This window comes from Rissa tridactyla, chromosome 1, assembly GCF_028500815.1.
Source record: "Rissa tridactyla isolate bRisTri1 chromosome 1, bRisTri1.patW.cur.20221130, whole genome shotgun sequence".
Taxonomy (NCBI): domain Eukaryota; kingdom Metazoa; phylum Chordata; class Aves; order Charadriiformes; family Laridae; genus Rissa; species Rissa tridactyla.
The window spans coordinates 131,363,885-131,390,621 of NC_071466.1; the positions used below are offsets into that span (position 1 = coordinate 131,363,885).

A 26,737-nucleotide genomic window follows, 5' to 3' on the forward strand; every position below is an offset into this window, starting at 1 on the left:
GGGCAGCCTGTTCCAATGTTCGACAACCCTTTCTGTGAAGAAATTTTTCCTAATATCAAATCTAAACCTCCCCTGGCACAACTTGAGGCCATTTCCTCTTGTCGTATCACCTGTTGCTTGGGAGAAGAAACCAACACTCACCTCGCTACAGCCTCCTTACAGGTCATTGTAGAGAGTGATAAGGTCTCTCCTCAGCCTCCTTTTTTCAAGGCTAAACAACTCCAGTTCCCTCAGATGCTCCTCATACGACTTGTGCTCTAGACCTCTCACCAGCTTTGTTGCCCTTCTCTGAACATGCTCCAGTATCTCAATGTCTTTCTTGTAGTGAGGGTCCCAAAACTGAACACAATACTCACGACTGCTGAGTACAAGGGGACGATCACTTCCCTAATCCTATGGCCACACTATGTCTAATACAAGCCAGGATGCTATTTGGCCTTCTTCTGGCACACTGCTGGTTCATATTCAGCCAGCTGTTGACCAACACCGCCACATCCTTTTCCACAGGGCAGCTTTCCACACATTCTTCCCCAAGGCTGTAGTGCTGCATGGGGTTGTTGTGACCCAAGTGCAGGACCTTTTAAACCTCATATCATTGGCCCTGGACCATTGATCCAGCCTGTCAAGATCCCTCTGTAGAACCTTCCTACCTTCAAGCAGACCAGCACTCCCGCCCAAGTTGGTGTCATCTGCAAACTTACTGAGGGTGCACTCGATCCCCTCGTCCAGGTCGTTGATAAAGATATTAAACAGAACAGCTCCCAGTACTGAGCCCTGGGGAACACCACTTGTGACCGGCGACCAGCTGGATTTAACTCCATTCACCACCACTCCTTGTGCCCCACCATCCAGCCATTTTTTTTACCCAGTGAAGCATACGCCTGTCCAAGCCATGAGCAGCCAGTTTCTCCAGGGCAATGCTGTGGGAAACGGTGTCAAAAGCTTCACTAAAGTCTAGGTAGACATCATCCACAGCCTCATCCACTAAGCGGGTCACCTTATCATTAGAAGGAGATCAGGTTAGTCAAGCAGGACCTGTTTTACTATGCATATCTCAGCATTGAAAAGAACAGTTGCTAGGATTAGGAAGGAAATCCAAGATGCAAAAAGAGAAGTTTACTGGTCAGTTATACTTGGTATGCACTGATCTTTCAGTTACAACCTCACCTTTCCTCAGAATAAAGCATTGCCGTCTGTTTTGGCAATATCTAATTCCTCTCTGCCATAGTAATACCCAGGGATAGATCCTTTGTACTAGACCTGATCTGAGGTGTAAATGTAGTAAACCACTGCAGCAGCAGTAGAGAGCTTCCTCTGCAGTCCATTTTCACATGGCATCACTGTTCCATGGTGAGGAGAAAGACAGTAGGAAGGAGGTAGAATAAAGTTCACTTCAAGTTGCCCAGGCAGCTAGAGGTCTCAGCCTTGGAAGATGTCCATTTTTGGGGCACCAGTCTTCAGAGTATTTCTGATCTGTGATAAAGGCAGTCCTTTTGTGTACATCTCATAGTTCTTCCTAGGTCCTGTCCCCCTGCTACCTGTCCCTACTTTCTTATCTGCATCTTGATATGACTACTAAACTGTGCTTGGCACTGTCACTCGTGTGTATCTGTGTGCACTAATCCCTTTATCCTTTAGTTATATCCTTCATGCTCACCTTTTTAAGTAAGTGTTGTCTGTTCTCCATTTTATTAATCTCTATGCTTATGTGGAAATACATGAGACTTCACATGTATAACCTCAGTTCAAAGCTTTAATTTTCATTTTGAATTGATGGAGTTTTAATTTAACTTTGTCTGATCTTGTATTAATTTGAAATATTTACATTTACCAGATCAATTCAAATTGACTATTATTTATGGTAAAACATATTTTTTCTAGAAGAAACCAACCATTTTTCATAAACAATGTTTTCTATGGGTAGGTCATTAACAGGGAGGATCACTTAAGAATAAGGAGGAATCTGCAGAAAAATAATATGTTGTGCTGTATTTTGTGTCTGCTCTAGGGTGCTTTGGTCAGTGCAAGTGCAGATGATGCACTTCATTTGTGGAATCTTCGACAGAAACGACCAGCTATCCTACATTCTCTGAAATTTAACAGAGAAAGGTAAGACTATATGAGAAAAAAAAAATATCATGAAACCCGCAAACTTACTTTCGGTATTTCTCATAATACATGCCTGTTAGTTTGCCTTTCTAAAGGTGGGTATAGTTTTGTCTTGAAATTTTTTCTTCCATTGCTTGAGTCTTGTTTCCATAGAACAAAAACTTCGCTTTCTCTTTCTGCAGCCTTCCCAGAACTAGAAAAATTTTGTCTGCTTTTTGTCAAAATGTTTTTCATTTTACCTTCTATTTGCATGAACTGGTGTGAACAACAGTGTGTTTGTTTTTCTTAAGACCAGACGCCAGCACTGTGATCCTTTCAGCTGATCAGTACTAGCTGTTCAGTACCTCAGCTGACTGCACCCAGGAAATAATTCTTTTCTGTACCTTGAAAGGGTTTTATTTTAGTGAAATAGTGGAATTTTAGCAGAAATAAATTATGAATTTGGGAAACTATGGTAAATGTCAAATGAATCAGAGACTGTTTTTCTAAATTTTATCGTATCAGTACCTAATTGTAGAAATCTCTACTGAAAATAGATTAAATGAGTGGTTGTAATTTTCAAACTCAAACAGAAACTGAGCACTTTAATCTGTATTTAGTCATTCAAGTAAAACCTTCTATGATGTTATGGAGCTTGAATGCTATACTTTTCTTAAAATTGAGAAGTTCCATGTTTCTATCGAGGAATTAAGCCAGTAGACAGAAGACCAAGACTCAGTGCATAAATGCAGCAGTTGGTTTTTTTTGAGTCCTTGAGCAATACAGTTATTCTGTACTTCATCTTTGGGATGGATATTTTTTAAATTTGAAAACCTAGATGTAATACATAGTATGGCTTTGTCTGGAAGTTTTAAGTGATATTATGATTTTCTTAGTATATACATTCAGTGTTTATGAAGGTGCAGCAACTTGGTTTAGATATTTATATATTTGCTTGTGCAGTGGTGAAAGATCTCAGTGCTTTACCAGAACTATGAAGTAAACAGGCTCATCAACGCTTTAGCTGCAGCAAATCTGAAAATTATTATGGAAATAGACTTTGTTGTTTATTATTCAGATACCTGTCATGTTTGCATTTAAATGTCACCAAGTTGCAAGTTTTGTTGTAGGAAGTACTACATAATAATTTAGAAAATATACGTCCTGATTCCAAAGAGTTTATAACCTATAGCAAAGACAAATTGTATGTTCACTTGCTAGTTACTTCTAGACAGTAAGTCATCATTTTACATATGTTGATATATTTGAATCTTGGTATTCTCATCAGATAGGTACATTATCCACAATTTGTCATTGATAAATCTAAATATTGTTGGTGTTATTCCAGTACATCTTGGTCTATCTCTCCCAGCTAGCAACCTTCCGTACAACTTAAGGAATCAATGCTTATAAGAACACAGTGTCTATTCACCTGTTTGCCTGTCATTTCTCTTCAGAGACATTAGCATCGTATCTTGGTCAAAATTTTATCAGAATTTCTTTATGAAATAAACTCACACACATATAGGCTTTGCTAAGAGCAAAACACTTATCATCACATTAACCTAAATTTTCTTTTGCTTCTGACAGCCTAAAACATTGGGCAAAATATTTGGAAGCAAGTTATTTGGAATACTGGAAACCTTTGCATAAAAACAAATGTTGTGTAATGACATTTTTGAACTGAGGTTTAAAAAGGATCTGAGGATGTAGGTTTTTTTAACAGATGCATAGCTATCTATGCTGCCTTTTGTCAAAGTCTAGTAAGTTGTGAGTAAAAAAACCCAAATATTATGCATATTTTAAGTAACCAATACAACTGCCATTTACGTAATTTTTATTAGCACATCAAAGGCTATGAGGCAAATATCCTGATACAGTGCTATACAATATTATCAAAGAAGTAAGTCCAGTTTTGAATTAAAAAAGAGTTTTCAATAAGTATGCAGAAATAACTTCTTAGGCAGTTCTTTTTTTCTCAGGGTTCTCTAGCACTGCCCCAAGTTTTTGGTTTTTTGTATTCAATGAAATGAAATCTCTTCAAATCAAATGAATGAAATCTCTTCATTTTTATTATATTTTCTTTTAACATACATTTCAATTAATTTCAAATCATCTAACTTTCTATTTTCTAAGTTTGATTACACATCTGGTATGTAAAATTCAACATAAGCCTCTGGGGAAGTGGCAAAAAAGTAAGGCTAAAACCCTAATTAACCCTCTCATTAATTTGGAACATTTCTCTGTATATATGCCTAACAGAGTTAAGTCTAAAAGGGAGCTTCCTTTTTTTTCTGAATATATTTTTTGTGTTAGAGCACAGACGTTATGAATTACGCGATGCTCAGAGAAACAGCAAATAATGGTTGCCTTAGCTATAAGAAATTTATGGCAAAATGGATGTAAAGGGAATTTGGGATGCTGATAAAGCAATAAGATCAAAATTGATTTTCTTCAGGAAATTCAAGGGTCTGTCTTCCAAAAGTTAATGTCTTCTTCACTGTCGGAACAGTTAAAAAAATAATTATTTTCATCCTCTCCTCTTCTCTTGCAAGGGGAGGTTAAGGGAAGGCAAGATTCATAGTTAAGGGAGAAAGATTCTTTCTTTTTTCTTGTTTTAAGTTTTTTAAGTTTTTTAAGACCCCAAAATTACCTGGTTTTGATGTTTCTTAAATGGGGAGAAATGCTTGTTGACAGAGAATAGGTTTTAAAATACTGATGCATGTTTTCAGAAAACAGCAAGGTATTGAAAAAGGCCATATAGGGAAGTGTTTAGACAGTCAAAGGCTAGTTCTCACAAGAACAGCATTTGTAATTTAATTTAATTTTAGATTTAGACAGCTTTTACAGAGCCAAACACATAATTATTCAGATGCATTTTACCTATGAAAATGGAGTATGTGACTGCTTCAAATTTTTCTACTTGCATGTCTCTCTGGAGGATTTATAAAAATTGTAATTTCATTCATACAGTATGTTTGCCTCCTTTGGTTTTGATTTTTTTTTTCTGAACAATTGGCAAATTTACTTCATGAAGTCACGCAATATAATGCACTTTTACTTAAAATTCTAATATTTTATCTGCTTGTGATGGAGAAGATAATTCTATTAGTCCACATTCTTGATTAATTTGACTTAAATTAATTAGCCTTCATGTCAAATCAGTTTATTATGGGTTTTCAAAATATTTGATGCATGAACCAGACAGCTGTTAGATTCTGTTAGATGGATTAACGCTACTTAAGTCTTTGGCTATTACTCAGTGCACCAGTCTTCACATTGTTGAACTGTTTAATTTGCAATTTTCTTCCGTTTCTTGACATTTAAGATTGCAGGATAATGGACTAAAATATGCTCTGAGCAGTGTTTCTGTATGTGTTTATGCAACTACTTGAGTGAAATTTCCCCAAGCGTATACATATATATATATTCCCCCTTTGCCTCCCGCAAAAGTAAAAAACCGTGTTTGTTCTTTTCTTCAGATGTTGGTAAAAACGTGGATGTAAAGACCAAAGAACTCTTAAATGCAGCACACTGGTTATCTTTCACTTACCATGTAGCATTCAGTACTAAGACACTGAACGCTTTATGAATAATAATTCACTAACAGAAGGCACTTTTGTAGCCATTAAGTCGTAGTTTGCAACCTCTCCAGATTTATTTTTTGTTCTTCTTCTGACCTGTTGTTAAAGTAATGCTGATGCAACCTCAGCAATATTAACTTGTCTCTGATAATTCACAGCTCCTTTACTAGGTGTCTCTGCAGCAAGTGTAGAAGGAACGCTGAAGAATACGACATAATGGCAAACTGATATTTTTTGTTCTATAGTGTAATGCTCTGGACTTCTTAGCAAATTATATGGTTTTGCCTTGTATCAAAATATAAGGTTATCACGTAAAATTTCTATTGCTATGATTGGAATGTAATTCAATTCAGTAAGAACCTTCAAGAAAATATAAATGTAAGCAATGTGTTTCAGTGCTTGGCCCCATGCCAAGAGCTGTAATGGTAACACAGTTGCTCAAAGACATGCTTGACAGTAGCATATGGTTGATAATATATGATTTGCTGTTCCATTTACAAATAGGACGGACAGGTAAAACGTTTTAACCTCTGGAAACACTCCATAAGAATCTTTTCAGTACTTTTGAAGGATAACATTTTGGTGATGTTCCTTATGTTAGTCCCTGCTTTTCATTCTTCGATGTCATAGGAGATGCCAGATTCATCTTCAGTAGACATTTTAGGCAAAATAAATAACTCAGCTACTGGAACTAGACACTGTCTCTATCTGCTGCAAAGAACATTAGGATTAAGCTAAAGCACTGAAAACTATTATAGACCTTAATTATTTTAACATAGTCAGAGCAGACTTCAGGAAGTATAGCTTTAAATATACTACAGTTTACGTAAGTTTCCCATTTAAGATTAGTGCAACTGGGATAGGAAAAACCAGCAGGGATCATCATACAGTCCTGCCACAGTTTATAGAAAGGATTTAAACTTTCTCAGGTTAATGATGGAAAAAACTGAGGAAAGCAAAACAAGCCACCTTGCTGATTGGCATTTGCTTCCACATCTTGCAGAAGTTTTACTTTACAACTTCTTTGTACAGAATATTTTTTTTTTTTTTGCCTTATGAAGTGTGTATTGCCAAGTATAAACACAGCACAGACCTCAAACACGTAAAATAAATATTAAATATATGTGGTGTGGCCTTGCAGCAGCGTTTGTCACTTTTGAAAGAATGATGCTCAGGGATTTCAATAACCAATTAATATTGTTAGTATGCAGTTATTGAGCTTGGAAAGATTCCTAAAGCTCATAAAGAACACCTCTGGTCTATAGGGCTGTGCCTTAGTACTGCAGGGCAGGAAAGTGAACTTTGTCAAATAGCACTTCAGAAAGACAAAAGACTGGATACAAAGTTTCTCCAGTGAGACTGATCCAAATCATGTTCATGTAGTTACTACACACCTCTGTCTTTTCTGTTAAAAAAATCACATTGCATTCTTTTTTTGGGCCTTACATCATGTTATGGCAAATTTCATAGTACCCTTGACCTGTAGGATCATTAAGAGCCATAAGCTTTTCCTGGACCAGTTGAAATGATGAATGTCTTGGACATAAAAAGAAGTTTAGCACAAGCATTTGGGTTTTTTTCTTCAGCACGCATTAGCTAAACAATCGACAAAGGCAAAAATACAAAACATATATTAGCTTGTTGATACCAAGAATGACCAGTTCTGATTTGATAGATTTATGAGATTATGCAATTCCACTAAAGTAGAATGAAAATTCACATGATCCCTAAGATTTTCCTGTAAATAGATCTTAAATATATGGGGCCTTCTAGTGGGCTGGAGCTGAAGGGACGTCCTGCTGTGGCTACTGGACTGGCCACTGAAACCTCCTCAGTCTAGTTCCCTGCAGACCAGACAACTCATATCCCTCCTTTTATATAATGAACGAGCTGACTATGTCATGCATGAAGAGATTCTGGTCCCTTGTGATCCCAGTAAGAAAAGCACTCAGACTCCATAAGTTATAATTCAAAGTGCTATTTATTAGAGCTAGCACTATAAAGAACGAGATAATATCATATATAATCTTACACCCCTGTTGATGCTGGGAACCCTGAGTTGTGCATTGTTAAACAGGCATCATCAGGAGGCTGTGCAGACCCCATCCATAGCTAGAGTTACCCCATTTGGGTCATTCAAGTTTTTCTTCTATGAAAACAACTGTATTCATTATTTCTACTACCAAACAGAAAGGACACTCACAGTAAAACTTCCTTCTGTGCTGTTAGGTAAAGGCAAGGCCACTCAGGTGGCGCAGACACCAAGTGGGAGCTGCCTGCAGGCTCCTCTGATAGAACAAGCTGGCTGCGTTTATCCTGCAGCCAAGGGTCTACAGCCTGAAGACCACACTGTACATGCAGCCCAGCGCAGCACCGGCTTGCATCTACTCAGGTCAGCTGCTGTGTGGATCACTAACTCCTCCACATGTAATGATCTCCCAGTCAGGATCGTGACACTATTATATAACTATTTGAGCTTAAGTCCACTACTCCTCCTATTAGGGAAAATTGCTTCATGCTAATTTCATCCTTCTGATGGCAAGAAACCTTCTAGCTTCAAGACTAAATTTATTTTTATGGCTCTTTTATTCCCCTTTATTGTGATTTTCTGGTATCCACACTGTCATGCATTTTAAATATTTTGTCTCTCCTTTGCAGTTAAACAGCTCATTCATATCCATTCGCAACCTGCTTTTTTCTTTTTTTTTCCACTACAAAAGTCAAGATTCTGTGTTTTCCTTTATAAATGCATGTCTTCATTCCCTTTTCTTTTCTATGGCCTTTCTTCTCATATCAGTTCTCTCTGAGCTGTTGATTAGACAGGGAAACATATTCTAGATAGAGTCCCATATGTGCTGTGGACGTTGACATTACCATTTTCTTTTGTAATCTCTGCAGAAATATGGTTACTGCTGCATACCATAATAACATCTTCCCTTTACGTGGCTGCATCTTATCAGTGCTTGTGGCCTTGCTGTGATTGACTAATACGCCCATTACACTTCTTCCCTGATGTCTATCTAGCTGGCAGGGAATGTGCTGCTTTTCAGTGCAAGCCTTTAGGAGTGGAAGCGAGACAAGTGAAATTGAAATTATCTTTTTCCATCACTTCTGTTTCATGAGTTCCAACCCTAAAGTGGAAGCTCTTATTCTTTGAAGTTTGAGGCCCTGCCCTTTGCATTTTAAATTTTATTCTATTTCCTGTACTCTTACTTGTGCAGATTGTCCTTCCTCTGCAATATTGTGTCCCTAAGAGGTTTCATTAGTATTAGTAACAAGATCATTTATGAAATTACAAGATCAGCTGTAAAACTAATACTTGAGAATCCCTTGAATATCCAGTAAAATATTTCCTTTTTCAGTAAAATCAAGAGACATTAAAAATATAATTTTATACCGATGGTTTTTATAAATGCTGTATTTAATTTTGACATATGCTAGATTTTGTACAGTAGGAATATTCTGGAATAGCCTATCTTTGGTAAACCTACCTTAGCAATACTTCTTTTCTAATCTGTACATGGTGCAATAAGCTCTATTCTGATTACAGAAATCCCGGACATATTTTTCATTCTAGAATATTAGAAAGATCTCTGTTTATATGCAGATCCAACCTTGAATTTGAGAATGTCTGTTCTTTTTTTAATGGTGACTTTCACAGTCTTCCCCAAAGTAATTTTGAGTCCACCAGGATTCTGCCAATATTATTATTTTCAGTTTCATTTCAATTAAAAATGTCCTTAAGTATGTTATGCCACAGTATCTGCTTTTATACCTCTTTGCTAAACAACTTCTCTGAAGGCAAATAGAGCTGTCTAAGATATTTAAGATCTATGTTTACACAGCTCTGTACATAAAGGTTCTATTTCTATAATGAGAATTTAAAATATGCAACAATATCATTAGCACAGTATATCCTAGAATCACAGAATGGTTTGGGTTGGAAGGGACCTTAAAGACCATCTGGTTCCAACCCCCCTGCCATGGGCAGGGACACCTCCCACTAGACCAGGCTGCTCAAAGCCCCATCCAGCCTGGCCTTGAACACTTCCAGGGATGGGGCATCCGCAGCTTCCCTGGGCAACCTCTTCCAGTGTCTCACCACCCTCACAGCAATGAATTTCTTTCTAATATCTAATCTTAATCTACCCTCTTTCAGTTTGAAACCGTTACCCCTCATCCTATCACTATACTCCCTGATAAAGTGTCCCTTCAAATATAGTAATTTGATTTTTGGTAACTTCTTAGAAAAGTCTCAAAACAGCAAATACAGTTGCCATGTTACATTGGTTACATATATGTCTTCATTTTAAAAGCATGTATCCAGGACTTAAGAAAACACATGGCAAAGCATGTAGAATAATTTGGCAAATGTTTTTCTATTTCATGGTTATCAATCATTTGCAAATGAATGCACATTTTCTTCGCATTGGTGCATTAAACACAGGTTGACAGAAAATGGCTGGTAAGCTATATATGAATTACTCTTAGAGATAACAGATGTATTTAATAGTGCAAGGACCAAAAACGGTGAAAGATGACTTACAAACAATTACTTTCTCCCTTTTGCTAAAACTGTACCAAATGAAGTGGAGATAGCCTCCACTTCGCCCAGTCCACCCCTGAGCTGTTCATTTGACTTACTACTTTATTTGAAGCTTTTTACATAAAATATTTTGGCACATACGTAGGAGTCTTGTGATTTCGTCTGAGTCTGTGGAAAGCATATCAAGTGAAGGTTTCTAACAAGAAATTTCTCAACTCTGAAACACCAAAATCACTGTTTCTAGCTGGTAGTAGGCCAGATGTTCTGGCTACAAATACAGCATAGTTAAAATGTTTGAAAGGTGAAATTTACTTATAACAGCTAATGAAATAACTTTATGAATTTGCTGTATGTATATGCATGTATGTGAATGCACATATATCTGTGTGCGCATGTGTGTACACGTGCATACGCACACACATACATGAAATAATCATGACCCACAGAGCTTCAGGATTAAAATGCAAAGCTAGCACAATTGTCTGAGGACTTAACATCAGTACAAGGACTAGAGGGCCCTCTGGCCTGACAAACCCTGTTTTCCAATTTACCTCTTCCTCTGTGTCACTCTGGCAGTAGTTCCTTTTATTATTTCTATGAGAAAACAGGTATTTCTTCAAAATTCCATTTTGCAAAACATCTTTGTGAAGTTTTGTTTTTACTACAATATGGAAGTAAAAAATGTTCTGAATTATCTAATTTTTATGTCACCTGGCCATCTCTGATTGTCTGCCTGAGTAACTGACGTGTTTGTTTCTTCCCTCAGAAAAAAATCCTTTAGCTCTCAGCAGAAGACATAATGTTGTTACACGCTGCAAAACTTTAGATCATACACTGAGCAGTGTGCTTGTTGTTTCTAATGCTTTGTAGAAACCAAAGGATGTTTGTCAGTAGATTACTGCTTTTTTGAGAAAACACAGTGTAACATGTTATGTTATTTTCACGTAGCAGCTGTGTTGCCAAATTGCTCTAAGGCCGGGTTTGGATAGCAAAATTTAAAATATATACACAGCCATACATTGAACAACCGTGTTTCATGGCCTTAGTTATAACAAATGAGAAGTCCAATACTGTAATACCAAAATGCATCATCTACTTCATATCATACATAGTCATATTAGACAAGAGCAAAAAAAGACTTTTAAAATTTAAACAAGTTCAGACAGCATAAACAGTCTACATTGTCAGTTGGAATTTTCAGCTTCCCGCAGTTAGAGTATCGTTACAGGAATTCCGTGGGTTTACTTTTTGAAGTTTTCAAATTCGAGTTTTGAGACGTCTTTCATAGTGCTGTTCAGATCTATCCTTTGACCTTTGTTACATTAGATTTCCAGTCGTGTACTAAAGCAGTGGAGAACATGCAGCCATTCTGCTGCAGTAAGTCACTTGCTTCTTGGAAATCGCACCACCCCTTTCCTGCCCAGGCACATGTCAGCTTCAAGCAGAATCCAATGCGATGATTTAGGATACTTTTCCTACTGTCACAATAAACTCTGGGCGTTATTCCAGTAAATCAGAAATAGAGCTAGTAATGTCAGTGTTGAGATTATCTCATTAAACAGTACATGAGCAGGAAGAGAAGAGAGACTACAGATTGCAGAAAAACAAGGACCGTTAATCACAGAGTCCCTGTCTACTGAAGCATAACAAATGAGAACAGCTGGTGTCCAATAAGTCTACATGATTTTAATTGATGGAAGCTGTTTAGAAAAAAAGTGGGTATACATGGAAAAAGTATACACATATAAAAATGCATGTGTTTTTTTACTTTGAAGTTAATTTCAGTATTTCAGTATTATCCTGGTAGTAGAGTCATTCAAAATAGCTTGATCGATATTGGTATAAAATAGGTTTTAAACTCATTATAGTAAGAATATATGATATAAACACAGATTAGTGTATGTTGCAGCAAACAGGGGATCAAATACTAGCATATCTTTAGTTTACTTTTCTAGCAACTACGTAAAGTCAAGCTGTTTAGCAAAAGATGAGGTTCAGCCTTTCATCTTTGATCTAAGTCCTTTTTTGAAACTATGAGATTGGGAGGCAAAAACTGTGTTTTCGATTTATAGCTTCAGTGTTGGGTGAGAGGATGAGAGAAACTCTACCCTTAGGTGTTGGGTTTTTTAATGCAGCTGCTACAAAATCAATGAAAGAAATAAATCAAAAACTTTCTCTTTTGAGAACATCTCCCTCTTCCATCCTTTATATGTTGTCTGTCTTTTATTGCTAAGAAACTCGGTACCTATTATAGCGGTCTGTATTGCCCATCACTGTCACTATCCTTGGTATTACAACTCCAGTTTTACTTACCCTTCAAAGAAATTAATGGAGAACAAGTGAAGTATTACAAATAAAAAATAGTGATTTCACAAGCCAGTAGACAAGAGAAGAATCATGTACGTTGTCTTTCCCCTAAAGATGAAAGCCAGAGTCTGTTTGCCAACCCTGTTTCATTAATTTGCTCACTCCACTGATTTTGTGGAACTTTTATTCTCATTTTTGTCGTCTAATGACCTTGAGTTGGCATCAGAAACAAATTCTAAGCCAATGAAAAGTATGCTGGTTTCTTCCAGCATCTTTTTTCTTTTTAAAGAAGCAAATTTCCGTCTTTTTTTCCTGATCCAAGCCTACACATTACACCTGTTCAGTCTACTGCATTACTGTTGTGTAATACTAAAGATCTAGCAAGGGAGGGTCAGCCACTTCCAATGTCAGGGATCCTGTTCCCACATGCAAGACATCCCAATGAATTTACAGTCAAAACATTTGTCCAAAAGGAATGAAATTAATTTTTTGTCATCTTGAAGGTTAAACAAATTATTAGTAGCACAAGCTACAAAAGTTGCCATCCCCTTGCACACTGGGATTTCAAGAGCGACTTTTAAGTTGTTCTGGAGCTCCAGTAATGCCAGTTAACGTGATGCTGTGCTGCTGTTAAGGCAGACAGCCACTGAGTTACTGAGGGTGTGAATTTAAATGCCTGCAGCGTGTGTTATAGGAAGTTACCGTGCAGCTGTCTTTTCATATATGTTACGGCATGTTGAAACGGCCAGGATGATCTTTTATGGAGTTGTAAGAAGGTTACTTATAAGAAATAAAACTGGTGAAACCCAAAGGACGTGTTGCATGCTGTATACATTGACTGTCCTTGTGAAGGGCTCATGATAAGCTCATAAGCTTTTATCTAAATACATAAATTCAGCCTTTATTCAAGGGAGATCTCCAAGTTTACTAGTCTAATAAAATGTAATGCATCTAATGTGGTTTGGAATATGCTTTTTCTAATTTATTCTAGGTTCTTTTAGGTTTGAATTAACTACTTGTAAATAATTTTTGTTAACACCCGTTATAAAGGCTCATATAGTCGCTACATTTTGTGTAGTTAACATAAGCATTTGTGTCTTAAAAGAAGTATTTATGGAATGCTGCAAATTATTAATTACAATTGTGATTGCACATTCATATGAAATAGTAAGCTCACAATTCAACAATGGGCCTAACTTTAGGCTTATAGCGTTATTTCACCTGTCTGGAAGTTTTGCATAGGAACTTCTAGCCTTTGAAGAAGCAGAGGAACAGCCTGATTTTACTTTCGATTGTTTTAACAGGGGAAGAAGGAAGATGAGGACCCAAATACGCTAATGGTAGTGCTTTGCTTTGCACTCTATATTTTAGTTTTTAACACTTTAGAGGATTAATAATCAGTCCCAATTTCTAAAAATCAGGATGCTTCAGAATGTGCCAATAGATCCAAAGAAAAAAAAGGGACCCAGCTAGGGACAAAACCAAAGTATCTTGAGAAAGAAATGGTTTTTCAGTGCATTTCGTAAAATTCCACTTCTTTTTTCGGCTTCTTGTATTCCTCTTTCTTATTCTTGTAACTTGTTTAAGTATAATATTTCAGGTAATGGACATCATGAAAAATGCAGGTATCGTAAACACTTTGAAAGCAGCAGTGGGCCACCAGCCAGTTGACACATCTAAGTAATTTGCAGTAATGAATACTTGTAGCTAAAGCAACATAAAGACAAATACAACTGTTTTGTGAACTGATTGGGTAAGATGAATAATCATCTGAGATACTGAACTTAAAAGGGACTTGGGCAAACAGATGTACAGCACTAGAAAGTATCTGTTACCACTGCTTTGACTCTATATTTCATTCCTGTTCCTTTGTAAGGAACATGTATTGAATTGCCTCCTGTAAAGCAATTCATTTTACTGTCTCTTTCTTTAAAACATTGATCTCTACAGACTATGTTAAGAGGCCTAAGTAAGTAGTCCTTCAAGTGGTCCTACTGTTTGCAAGTATTGATAGTTCAGTCAGGAAACAGACAACAGTGGCATGTGAGCTAAATGATCTCTTGTTTCACAGTGTTTAATTGTAAATAGTTTGTGACTTTCATTCATAACCTAGAATTTATTGCTAGATATGATTCACTGAGTAGTTATAAACGGAATAGTCACATTCAGCTCCTGACTAATTTGATGGAAAATAGAACTAAGTTCTAATTATTACACTCTTCATTAGATATTCTTCACCTACGCAGTCCTGTCATAACCTTTAAATGTAGCATATGCAGGATAGTCTTAAAGCAACAAAGAATATCGTAGCAGTCTGTATAACACTCAACCAGAAAAAAATTCAGAGATGGAAATGTTCATGCAGTATTTTGAGAATTTACCTAAATATTCCCTTTTGTTCAGATATCCCTAAATAACAATGGAGTTTAATACTCCAATGCATTTGTTATGCTGTCACCAGGATTCTATGCGATTTATGTACAATGTATTTTCAGCTCTACTTCACTTTCTTCTATATAAGTAATTAAAACATAAAATAAGAAGGACCAATTGATTTTAATTCAAAATAAGTGTTGACTGATGATGCTATATATGTGAAACAGCAGATTTTTCTTAATTTAAATTGAAACTAAATCACACTTTTAAAAACCAGGTGGACCACAAGAATCAGCCTCACAGCCATGTTTGGTTCATTCACTGCTAGGATCTGCATCTATAATTTTTGAAATGATCCTGTGTGGTATGTGGAGAATCTAGTTTGAATAGGAGAAAGTTTCATGTTGTGATATACTATCACCAAGACCCCGAAAGGAAAAACTGTCTGGATGTATTGAACTGCTATATATTTCACTTGACTCGTAGTCATGCCAGTTAGTAATTTACAGTATTTCCTGTGCTCTCATGTCAGCCCTAAAGACTGTGCATACACTTTAAGTAAATTAAACTAGATGTTTAAGTTAAACACTGGAAATCCCAGTAATGGAGGTCATCTTGGATTTCTGCCTTCCTAGGACTTCCTGGTATATAATCACTCAAACAGTCCATGTTGCAGGGGAGACACTGTTATTGCTACACACAGACCCAGCTCACATCTTTCTGGGGAACTGCACAACCAGTGCAAGCTGCAAACCAGTGCAAGCTGCAAACACATCACATGATATGAACGGCAAATTGCATGGATTGCTGCTATTGTACATGTCTTTTACATGTCTTACAGAGCTGATGAGCTCCAAATTTATATATAGTTCGGGGAGAAGAGTAAATACCTCCAGAGGCCAAATAGCTCATAATTTACATCCTTTGCTTGATCTGCTGGAAGCAGCTCCTTTTCTTCATTGTCTATAGCTTTAGCCTGTGCTTCTGTTTAGGTACTTGTTTTAGGCACACTTTCAGGTCAGCTACAAATTACTTTTCTTGAATATCTCTCTAAATCTTATGTTGTGCATTTAATGACTTAAAGCAATAATCTCAGCTATAACATTCCCTTGCGAACTGACAGAAAAGCAACCCTACATTTTCTGAGAATGCTGGCTAGCCAGAAGCCCCCTCAGAAAGGCCAGTCTGCTTTCATCCGCTGGAGAAGGAGGGGCACTAAATGAGTCTGGTCTTATTTGTGTGTCAATAAGGACATTTCATATTACTTCTGTGCGAAAATACCAAAACATTAAGGGAGTAGTGGGGGAAAAAAAGGGTTGGTTGGAAATAATTTGTGCTTGCTGATGGAGGGAGAGTGGGACTGTATATGAAGTCATGAGGCACGCTCGGCAGCTGTAGTTTTCATTGCTGGGAGAGGTCATCCTGCAGAAGTCAAGAAGGACTTATCTAGTGTTTTTCCTCTGGTGTGAATGTTCATCGCGGGCTACATAGGGCACATATTCCTCTCTAAAAAGAGCTGCTTTGAAAGAGGACCTGACAGAACATCAGCCAGTCATTGGCTAGTACCGGGGAGGATGGCCAGTCTATCAGGTGTCAGTGCCAAGAGAACAGCTTGTGATGATGACCAGCTGAGGTAAGTAGCATAAATTAGTGGAGAGCACTGAAAGCACCAGAGAATGCTGGAGAAGATTCCTTGAGTCAGGAGGGGAGCGATAATCACTGTAATGAAAAGACAGACTTCTGATGTGCATAAGCTTCTTAAGAAGGTGATCAGCTTTCTCAGCAGCTGAACTGATCCGTGCTGGGACAATGCTCTGTAAATTGGATGTAAGACAGTGGCTGTAACTTAGTAGTCACTGACAGCTGAGACAAGGTTGGGCCAGGACCAGGCTGGTATGCCTTGTAGCTACTGGGCTTACTTCCTGTCAACTGCTCATGTTCCCAAGTTAGTGCTTCTTCATGTTTCATCTCCCTCTTCTCCTGTAAATTTTTGAGGTTTCCATCTTTTCTGAGACCCTGGACGGTGTAGTTTATTCTGGTAGGATTCTGAGAGGGAGTTCAAGATGATTGTTTTTTGTAGGAACTTAAACGGAACCCTTCTGCCAGTCAGTGCTGGGCATAAGGACTATACATGTTCTATGCTTGTCCATATTTAAGATTATCTGTATAAAGGGAAAAGGCATAGTATAAATATAGTTGCAGTTTTGATATCAAGGAACGAGCAATTAAATTGGAAAAACTGTTCATCGTTTTGACAAAAATGCAATTTATTCTCCCCTCTTCCACAGCTCTCCCCAGTCTCCACCAGGAATAGTGTTCTAGAAAAGTTCTCCATAGTAAGAATTGGAAAACAAAATTAACAAAGCAGAGGCAGAAGGAAGTGTTCTCAAAATTATCTTTCATTTTTCTTAGAGCAATATGATTAGTGTATTAAAGACAACTTTAAGCAATATTTCAGAGAATGTAGCAGTCTAATTTACTTTAACATTGTAGTATTCTACTAATATGCAATGGGGTTTTTTGGTCGGAGTTGTTGGACTGTAGAGTGCTCTGATTTTCTGAAAAATACACCTTTTCAAGATTTGCTAGTCAGAATATATTCCTTTCTGAAATGAGGTTAAATTTTTCTGACAATGCCTCTTTAAGTTATTCCATTATCTCTCTTACATTGTTTACATAATTTTAGAAATGTTTTCAGGACTTTTGCTAAAGAGCTTTTGCTTAATAAATTCTGATTTATGTGTCTTATATGGCATGTATTGATTTTTTTTAAATTATATTTTATATCCTGTTTCCATTGGAAAACTGATGCAATGTTCCAGAATGTTTTGGCAGCATAGGAACACCTTTTTTGGTATCAGTCCATTTTTTACTATTTCTTACAATGATCAACGAGATTCATATTGTGGTTGGCTGCTCAGAGTTTATAATATCCACATTTCTGTCTGAGTTTTTCTTAAGTGATCATCATTGAGCAAATTCTCAGGTCTCTCTTTAATTGGGTTCCATGTTATCTCAAGCAGATTGACAATCTGATTAAATATTGGCAGAAGTACTTCATAGTGGCATAAATCACTACAACCCTTACCTTCTTAAGGAGAAAAATAACCTCTCTTTCTTTCTTTCTGTCTAATTGACTGTTTTTTGTAAAGGCATCAAAGAACATCTTAATTTCCTTGTGGGATATATGACTAATAGAGGGGATACCTTTCATCCACAATGAAAACTACAGTATGAGACTTCATTGTTTTCTCTTGAAGAAATCGTTATGTAATTTCAGTACTTACTTAAATGGAAGATGGTCATTAAAAATCTGAGGCTTGCTTCAAAGCTTTCAAACCTCAAAGTTAATATTTTCTGTAAAAGTGAAAAGTCAATAATACATAAAGCAGTTTGCATTTAATTTACATAATGTAAAAGAAAACTACTTCAGAGCAGTGCATAGTTTTCTGAAAATATGAAAATCATATGGCTTTGTTGGGTGAAGCCTAAGAATGTATTGTATTAAAATGCCTAGTAATCCCTATGCTCTAATAGGTTTGTTACATATCTGGATTGTCTTTAAGGGAAAAGCACTTTCTTATAAGCTCACATATTGTAAAAGGTGGTATTTGATAATGCGTAATAAAAGTTTGGGTAAACAGTGAGGACTCGTAGGGCAGTTTTCATTGTAGAAGAGAGAACATGCAGAATACTTTCTTATCTGGCTGTCCCATAAATCTATCAGAATGAAATGAAATTATTCAAGAGGAAATAGCTGAGCTCAAAACAGAAAAAATTATGGTCATTTTCTTCATTCTTTAGCAACACCTAATTCTCTTCTGGTCCTTCCTACTATATATCCAGACTTAGTAACTACTGGTGCCTGGGATTTCAGATAGGCCAGCAGGAAAATAAGTCTAGTAACTGATGGCCAGCAGTTAGTACTTTAGTCTGATTTTTCTCTTACTGTAGGACCTTGCTTTTGAAACATTCTTGACATTTTAAACCTACGGTGGGCAAATGGAGGACATTCAGTAGCTGGGAAATTAGACACCCATTTAGTTTGATGGTTGTTGTGGCAGTACATGCTGGAGATCGTAACCTAGAAGTCAATTTGAAAAAGGAAAAAAAGCAGACCAAAGCAGCCTAATATGATGTCTGAGGTGATTTTGAGACTTTATTTCCATAAAGTCTCAAAATCACCTCAGACAATCAGGGTATTGGATTCAGTCTTGCACTTTGGAGACCAAGTTCTCAACATCTTTTGCTTGTGAATGGATTTATCAGAAGACAGAACATTAATATGGCCGTAGGTGGACTTGAACCTGCTTAGTCTGATGACACAACTGCAAGAATTTGGAGTAGCAGCATTCAAGTCAACTAGGGCTCACTTCATGAGTTGTTTGTCAGTCACTAAACAAATACATTTTCAACACTTTAAAAGTCACAAATATTTTCTCTTCCTGTAATTTAACAGTTTACTACAAACAAGTGCTGAATCAATCAGTGTGAAGTGGTTAAGAGGATTTATCAACCAGGGACCAGGGAGGTTTTTGCACAGGCTGGGACCTAACAGAGCATGCATATGCTTTGGAGTGCAAGAAAGAAAAGTAGAGCTAGTACAGAAATGTGAGAAATAAAAATAACTTGGACTAAATATGAATCTAACCAGAAGTGTAGCAAATGGTTCATCTGAAGAGAAAGCAAAAGAAATGGAGTTATTTAGTTTTAAGGAGAAGGATCAGGAAAGATGTGAAAATCAGCTTCACATTTGTAAAACTACAAAGTGAAAAGGGCAAATTGTTCTTTGCATCTGTTATGAACAGAACAATAAAGCTAACAGCTTTAACTCCAGCAAGGAGTGTAGGTGGCATGGACCACCTGCGGTTCTGTCTGTCAGATATTTGTCGATCAGCCTGCACCCGCAATATAAGTACTAAGTTGCATTTTCATTTGTGCACGCTAAACTGTAATTCCCATTCTCAAAGCAATTCTCTTGAAAAACTTGGCTCTCTTTCCACTAAAGGCAGTGGAATTATTGCCAAAATTAGACAAGTAATGGTAAAACTTAGCCCTGCACAGATGGATAGAACAAAGCCTATATCATACTTGAATCAACAAAAAAAGATTTCTGTGAAGCATAAGCCTTATTCTAGATTCATGATTCAGTAGTAATTTCCCCTATAGACTAGGATGGGAAGACTGCATATTTCAGCTGTGTTCAATCCAGTGTGACACATAAGGCAAAAAAAAATATTTTGCTCACTTGAATGAATTCAATGTTAAATGTTCTGACACATGATTAGGTATTTGGAAAATTGCAGAACTATCCAAATACTGTACAGAATCTGTTTGGAATCTTTTTGTTTGTTGAGAGTACCTTACAGGGAATGATTACAGAAAGTATGTGAAATTTGCATAAATATTGAACAATTCCTTTCATTCAAAGGGTGGCAAATGTTCTACTCAAAGGGTTTTACATGACTGGGAGGGCCAAATTACTGGAAGATAGCCAGCACCCCTCTCTCTCCTTTATAGTTAATTCAGAAAGATGGCTGTACCATAAGAATGAAAAATTGAAACATGTATGTTCTTAAATACTGTTTATACATTTGTGGGGGAGGAAGTTGTTAAGGATAAAAGTTGTTGCATAGCTGTTAAATCAAGTTTTTTTATACGAAAGCTAGAAATAGCCTGCTTGTGGAACTGAATGATAAATATAATAACGCATGGCATACCAAGCCAGATATCAGCTTTTTGTCAATAATCATGAGTCTATACTATAAGATCAGATTAAGTTTCAGTCTCTGTAGGTAGCACGAATTCAATTATATTTCAGCAGCAAATGGTTTTGTAGATTTAGTTTTGCCTGATTGTACATAATATCTCTATAATAACTGTAGTATCGGAGAAACCTGAATCTCCTCATTCATCATCTGTGAAAACTTTTATGTATTATTGGAAGAAAGTGTCATGACATCTTTCCAAGCTAATACAGCACTGGTTTATCACCCTGTAAGAATCACGTGAGTGCAGGAATCAGTGTGTCTAGGATGTAATACTTAACTGCACTTGGTAATGCTCTTATCTAGTGCCCTACCCTCCCAGCTAGCCAATAAAGTGGATGTTTTCTTGTGTGAATGATGGTGTTACGCTTCTGTTGTACAAAACATTAATCCTGATGATGCCCATTAACCTCCGTTTGTTGAACTGGAAAAAATTGCTTATTCTAAGAAAGCCTAACTTGAGAGTCTTGAATACTATCATCGTGCAATTTACATACGCAGATAACATGACTTAGTTCAGTGCTCAAGTGATACGTCTCTTTTTTCCTGCCCTTAATGTAGGCAGGCAGGATGGCCCTGCTTTCTTTCATGTTCTCTTTTATGATTTTTCTGTAAATGACCCCCAAAACCTGTACATTCTTCAGAATGCTGTGCCTGCTGGGCAGGCTTTTCTCAAGTTATAGAATGGAAAGAATAGTTATTTCATCTGTAAAAGTGTTAAAAAATATTGTTGATGTGATACTTAGACACTGTTTTTGGTTTTCCTTTCCAGGATTACTTACTGCCATCTACCTTTCCAGAGTAAATGGCTTTATGTTGGAACAGAGAGGGGAAATACACACATTGTAAATATTGAGTCCTTCATTCTTTCTGGATATGTTATCATGTGGAACAAGGCAATAGAACTGTAAGTGCAGACTTTTTTGCATTTGTGTCTGTGGTCATTTTCGTAACGGTCTTAAGATTAATTTTTAAGAATCATTTATTTTTACAAATATTAGCAAATCTTTTGAAAACCTTTTATTTATTGAACACGTGCAGTATTAACTGTTTTGTTACAGGACATTGGGAATTCAGATTTGTGATAGAGACCGTGTAATTATATTTTGTATAGGTTAAAAAGTTACTTGGCAGTCTGTTTAACTATGAAGTTCCATGAAACACAGATAATAATTAATCTCACAAATTCAGATTTTGCTAGTTTTATGAGGGTAGCTTGATCACCGTCTCCTCCAAACATCCTATTAAGAGAATAATGGCATGTATTGGCCCTAAGACTCTATGGAGAACTTTTCTTCATTGAACTGTAGAATCATTTAGATGAGAAGGGACTGTAGGTCTCTAGTCCAAGCCTCCTGCTCAACATAGGGCTAATTTCAAAGTTAAATCAGTCTCATCAAACCCTGATGAAGTGATAGGAAAGGTAATGAGTTAAATGTCAGTTCTGCAACAAGCTAACACAGGTGCCTGTGACATGGATGTGAAATGGAGGGAGACTTATATAAAAATCTGAATGAGATAAGTCTGTATTTCCTGCAAGTAAAAGCTTCAACAGAAATGAAAAATTATTTCTCTGCTGTTTCCTCTGTGAAGTTCCAGCAAGACTAACTGCTGCGGGCAAACTCATAGAAACATGTAGATTCTTCACGTGTTAAGAAACGTGTAGATTTGGCACTTCAGGGCATGCTCTAGTGACAGAGATTGTAGGGGGTGGGGTTTTTTTGTGTATGGTTGCACTCGATGATCTCAAAGGTCTTTTCCGACCGTGAAGATTCTATGATTCTATGATAGTATTTCAGGTAGTTTCTGAGCCACCACTTCATGTTGTGAGGAGCCTGTAACTTCGGGTAGTAAACTGAAATTCACCAAGCTTAGTGAACCAAGAGGACAGTATCTAAGAAGAGGCCTACTAATCTACAGGCCTACAGTGGTGGATCTAATTCTCTGTCCCAAGCAGAGATCACATCGATAGCAACCACTCTTCTCCAAAATTCTCCACTTCCACTTTTTTAGCCCTGCTATTATTACTGGCTTTCACTAATAACTGTGTCCTCCAGGCAGACAAAAGTGATGCCTCGTTAACTTTCCTCCCCTCTGCCCCCACCAAATTTCATAGGCACAGTCATAAATATCTAATTTTATCTTCAAAGGAGAGGAAAACAAGGATTCAAATGGTAATTAGGATTCAGACAGTCTGCTGGTAAATATTTTGTCCAGTTCTCAGTTTTGGAATGTTTGTTTGTCCTGCCTTTGTAAGACACTGCTCAGCTCTGCTCAGTAGTTTTGGCTGAAAAAATACTTCTGGAAAACGTGGTTAAATTAAAACCAGAATTAAAATGTTCGTTTTGATGAATTCTTCAGGTGGGAAGTATCTTAATTATTTTCTCTTTCTTACTTTGTTTTGGTGATGTCAACATATTAGAGGGTTTTTTGATTCCTATGTTTTAATATGTATATATTATATTGGGTAGATAACATGTTTGAGATTTTGAGAACAACACATTTTGGTTTCATGTGCATTTGGAATTTTCTTTCCTCCAGACATTAGGATGTCTATTCTGTATGGAAATAAATCTGAAAGTTGTTATGAAATGGAAGCCTTCCACCAAGTTTCCCTTCCTAATTCTTTCAAAATTCTTTTGGATAAATCTTTTTTTTTTTTTTTAATGGCCACAACAGACCTTTTTTATGAGAACAGATTAGAATGATGCCTCTCTTCAGTGAAAAGTATGTGGCAAATAAAGGCTCCTTACTATAACAAGCTGAGTTGTTGAGATAGGCTAGATGCTGTGCAAGGAGCTACCTCTCTAGAACATTTTTGTAAACAAGCAGCCTTTCCTAACTATCTTCTTGGTATTGCCCGTGCAGGAGTACACCTAGATTTTCCAAAATTTTTCTTCCATAAATTGTGAAAGGTAATGACAGCATTAATACAGATAAGCCATGTCACCTCAAGTATTTGGAGGTGCTGCGTGATTACCGTGATAGTTTCTTCTTCCAAAAAGCCAGTTTGCCATGTACTGTTTTGGTGACAGTTGAGCACAGGTATTCATTCATGCATCTAGTTCTATCAATCTTCTGAGTATAACTTGATCCCTGTAAGTGGTGTGCTAGAAGGCTGTATCCTCTCCATTCAGTCTGATTATGTGCTTCTTGATATGAAATGGAGGAATTTATCCTTGTCTGTATTACAGAGATAGACAGAGGATCCTGTGTGTCTCCAGATTAATTTCTCTGTATTAGAGCAAGAGGCTAGTGGGGATAATGGTGATGCTTGCCACAGCAGCTGCCTTTAACAGATCTTATAGCACTGCTGAAGTTGAAACTAGGCGACTTTTCTCGGTAAAGTAATTAGAACTCTCTCTGGAATATGACAGAAAAACAAACTATGATGTCTCTTCCAGTACTATTGCTTTTTGGCAGGAAAAACATAAGTTAGATTAGCTTTTAAAGGGAATGATATTAACTCCACATGTACTTCATGAGGATAGGCTTATGGTAGTAGACTTTACTTTAAAATTGTACTGAGATATATTTTTGATAGAAAAAAAATTATTTTGGGACATGAATATGTTCTTATTTGATTATATTTTTTTAATCTTCACATTATTTTCACACAATCATCACATAATTTTCCCATTTTAGTATTATAGAATCATATGATAATTCACGTTCAAAGGACTCTCTGAAATTTTCTAAGCCAACTTCCTGCTCGCAGTAAGGTCAGCTCTGAGACCAGGTTGTTCAGGGCTTTATAGGTTCATAGGGCTTGTTGATGTTAGGTCCTTTCAAAGGTGAAGGAAAATAGGAAAACATATGTATGTAAAACTTCAGGAACAACTGAGCCTTACCACAAATGATATAAGAGGTAATAGTGCTCATAAAATTGTTTTTCATTCTGAGATAGATTATATCATCTCATAGTGTGGGATTAGTTTGAAGATGTTACTATTCTCTATAAAGCATGGAAGGAGAAGGTGTACCTTCTGTGCGGGCATATTTGTGTCAAACTTACTGGCAAGGAAAGACCAGTGATTGCTCTGCTGCTATATTCAAGTCCTCAGTTTAGATGGAGGGTTTATAAATAGAATTTTGAGTGTGTCAGATTTGTGTGTCATCTGCACAAACAAGCCTGAAGGAGAGTTCTTCCCTCTTCATGCAACTCTCATACAGTTTCTAAAATTGCAGACTAAGTCTACCAACATAACTTGACTTTCTTTCAAAATCCCTCCTAATCTTTTTCACTGAGTTGTACTTAGTTCTAATGAAATCTCTGTGAATTTTCATAATGTGGATTTAACTCAGTTGTCATTAAGATTTCAAGGCTTTACGGTGAAAACTGATAGGAGATTGAACGGGTTAATTTTTTAAAAACCTGAAATGCTTCCACTTTGGAATGTTAAACTGTGTATTACTGTACCAAAATCACTATAAAGCCAGATTACAGCTCATTTTGTGAGAGTACAAAAAAAAAAAATAACAACCACACCAAGCTGACATTCCGGTTCTTTTAGTTTTTCAGAATATTGTTTGATTGAAGAGGGCCTCCATATACATTGCTAACACTACGGCCAAGGAAACCCGCAAAGTTAAAATACGGGACATAGAAAATATATTCCAACATTTTAGTCTGTTCGTGGACTTACCAAGGTTTCAGCCCCACAAAGAGTTTGTTCACACTTCTTGAGACTAATTCATTCCGGAGAACATAACTCTCATCCTCAGAAGAAAAAAACATTATCAGTCAGTGAGGCTCATCAAATGACTGCAAGAATTTTTTTTCTAACAGTGATTCTGTTGCAGAGAAAGACTGAGGCGAAGAGGCTTAGTAGTTTAAAGAACTGAAGGAGAAACAGGATTGGATGTAACATTTTTAGACTTTGAATATGAAGCAATAAATCTTATCACCTTGTCCTGCTTGGCTACTCGACTTATAAAGTTGGCTTTTGATTTGGTTTTTGGTGTGTTTTTTTCTTGAAAGATTGTTACCATTTGTGATTTTGTTGCCTATTTTTGTATCAAAATATACTGAAAGATCTGTAGAGCACTATATTTTGGAGTGATAGTGGTTTTTCTCCCTGTGATCTGTTCAGAAGCATCATCTAGTGGGGATATATGTCAAAAAGATGGTTGCAATGCCTATTTTATCATAGGGACTATTGTCTTCTCATACAGGAGAGGTTATCCAGCTTACTTAAACAGTGTCTAATATTAGTGAGAAATTAAGGCCTAAATAGACAAATAACACAAAGGAAAAATGAAATTTTTTGTTTGAGGTGATTTTCAGTACTGACACAACTGATTCTAGAATTTACAGAAAAATTGCTTTATAAATTGTGTGCATTATCTAACTTTCCATGGACCTGGCCTTATCCTGAGCTGAGAAAGAATATTAGAAAGAATATAGGGCATTTTAAAAACATTTTCTCTAGCATTTCTTGTCTCAGCCATTTCTATCATATCATGTAATGTCACTACCTCAGACCACACTAAAGCATCTTTTCAGCTAAGAATGAAGAATAACTCAAAACTTTTTCACTTGTCATTTCTCTGTCATGTAGCAGAGCCTAGTCCCTTGCCAGAGATGTTTGGGGATCATGATACTGTTTGGTTTTCCATTCTCTAATAAGCAAACACTTTCTCTCTTTTCCTTCAAAATGTTTGGAAATAGGTCTGAAAGAGAGAAATAGTCAGTGAGCCCAGCGTGTCTCCATTTACTCCAACTACAGTGAGATTAATTTTCTCAGCCTGCAGGGTCATACATTTTGGAAGGTCTTCTGGTGTTGCGAATGGAAGGAAAATCTTGATATGAGTCCACTACACTCCAAAAATGAGAGCTCTGCATTGTAAGCACCCTTCCCAAGCATGCAGATTCTGCTGTTTGAGTACCCCACTAAGTAATGAATGAATAACTGAAACTTGTCAAAATTTCTGACATTTGGAGTATCAAAGAATTGGGCAAATTGAAACTCATTATGACAGAGCTATTACTTGGTCTTTCCTTTCTTAGCCCTTTCCTTGCCCAGCCCCATTTCCTTCTCGGAGCCAGCAGTTTCACAGCAGGAAAG

At 36.8% G+C, this 26,737-nt stretch overlaps 1 protein-coding gene across 4 annotated transcripts in view; it reads left to right on the forward strand.

Moving 5' to 3' along the window:
* The window catches only part of STXBP5L (syntaxin binding protein 5L), a 211,224-nt gene that overhangs the window by 73,765 nt on the left and 110,722 nt on the right, over window positions 1–26,737 (forward strand). For all 4 annotated transcript variants that reach the window (XM_054212106.1, XM_054212115.1, XM_054212123.1 and 1 more), the window contains exons 4-5: window positions 2,009–2,109; window positions 21,442–21,576. In XM_054212106.1, the coding sequence (XP_054068081.1) occupies window positions 2,009–2,109; window positions 21,442–21,576 (236 nt within the window). The remainder of the gene's footprint in view (window positions 1–2,008; window positions 2,110–21,441; window positions 21,577–26,737) is intronic.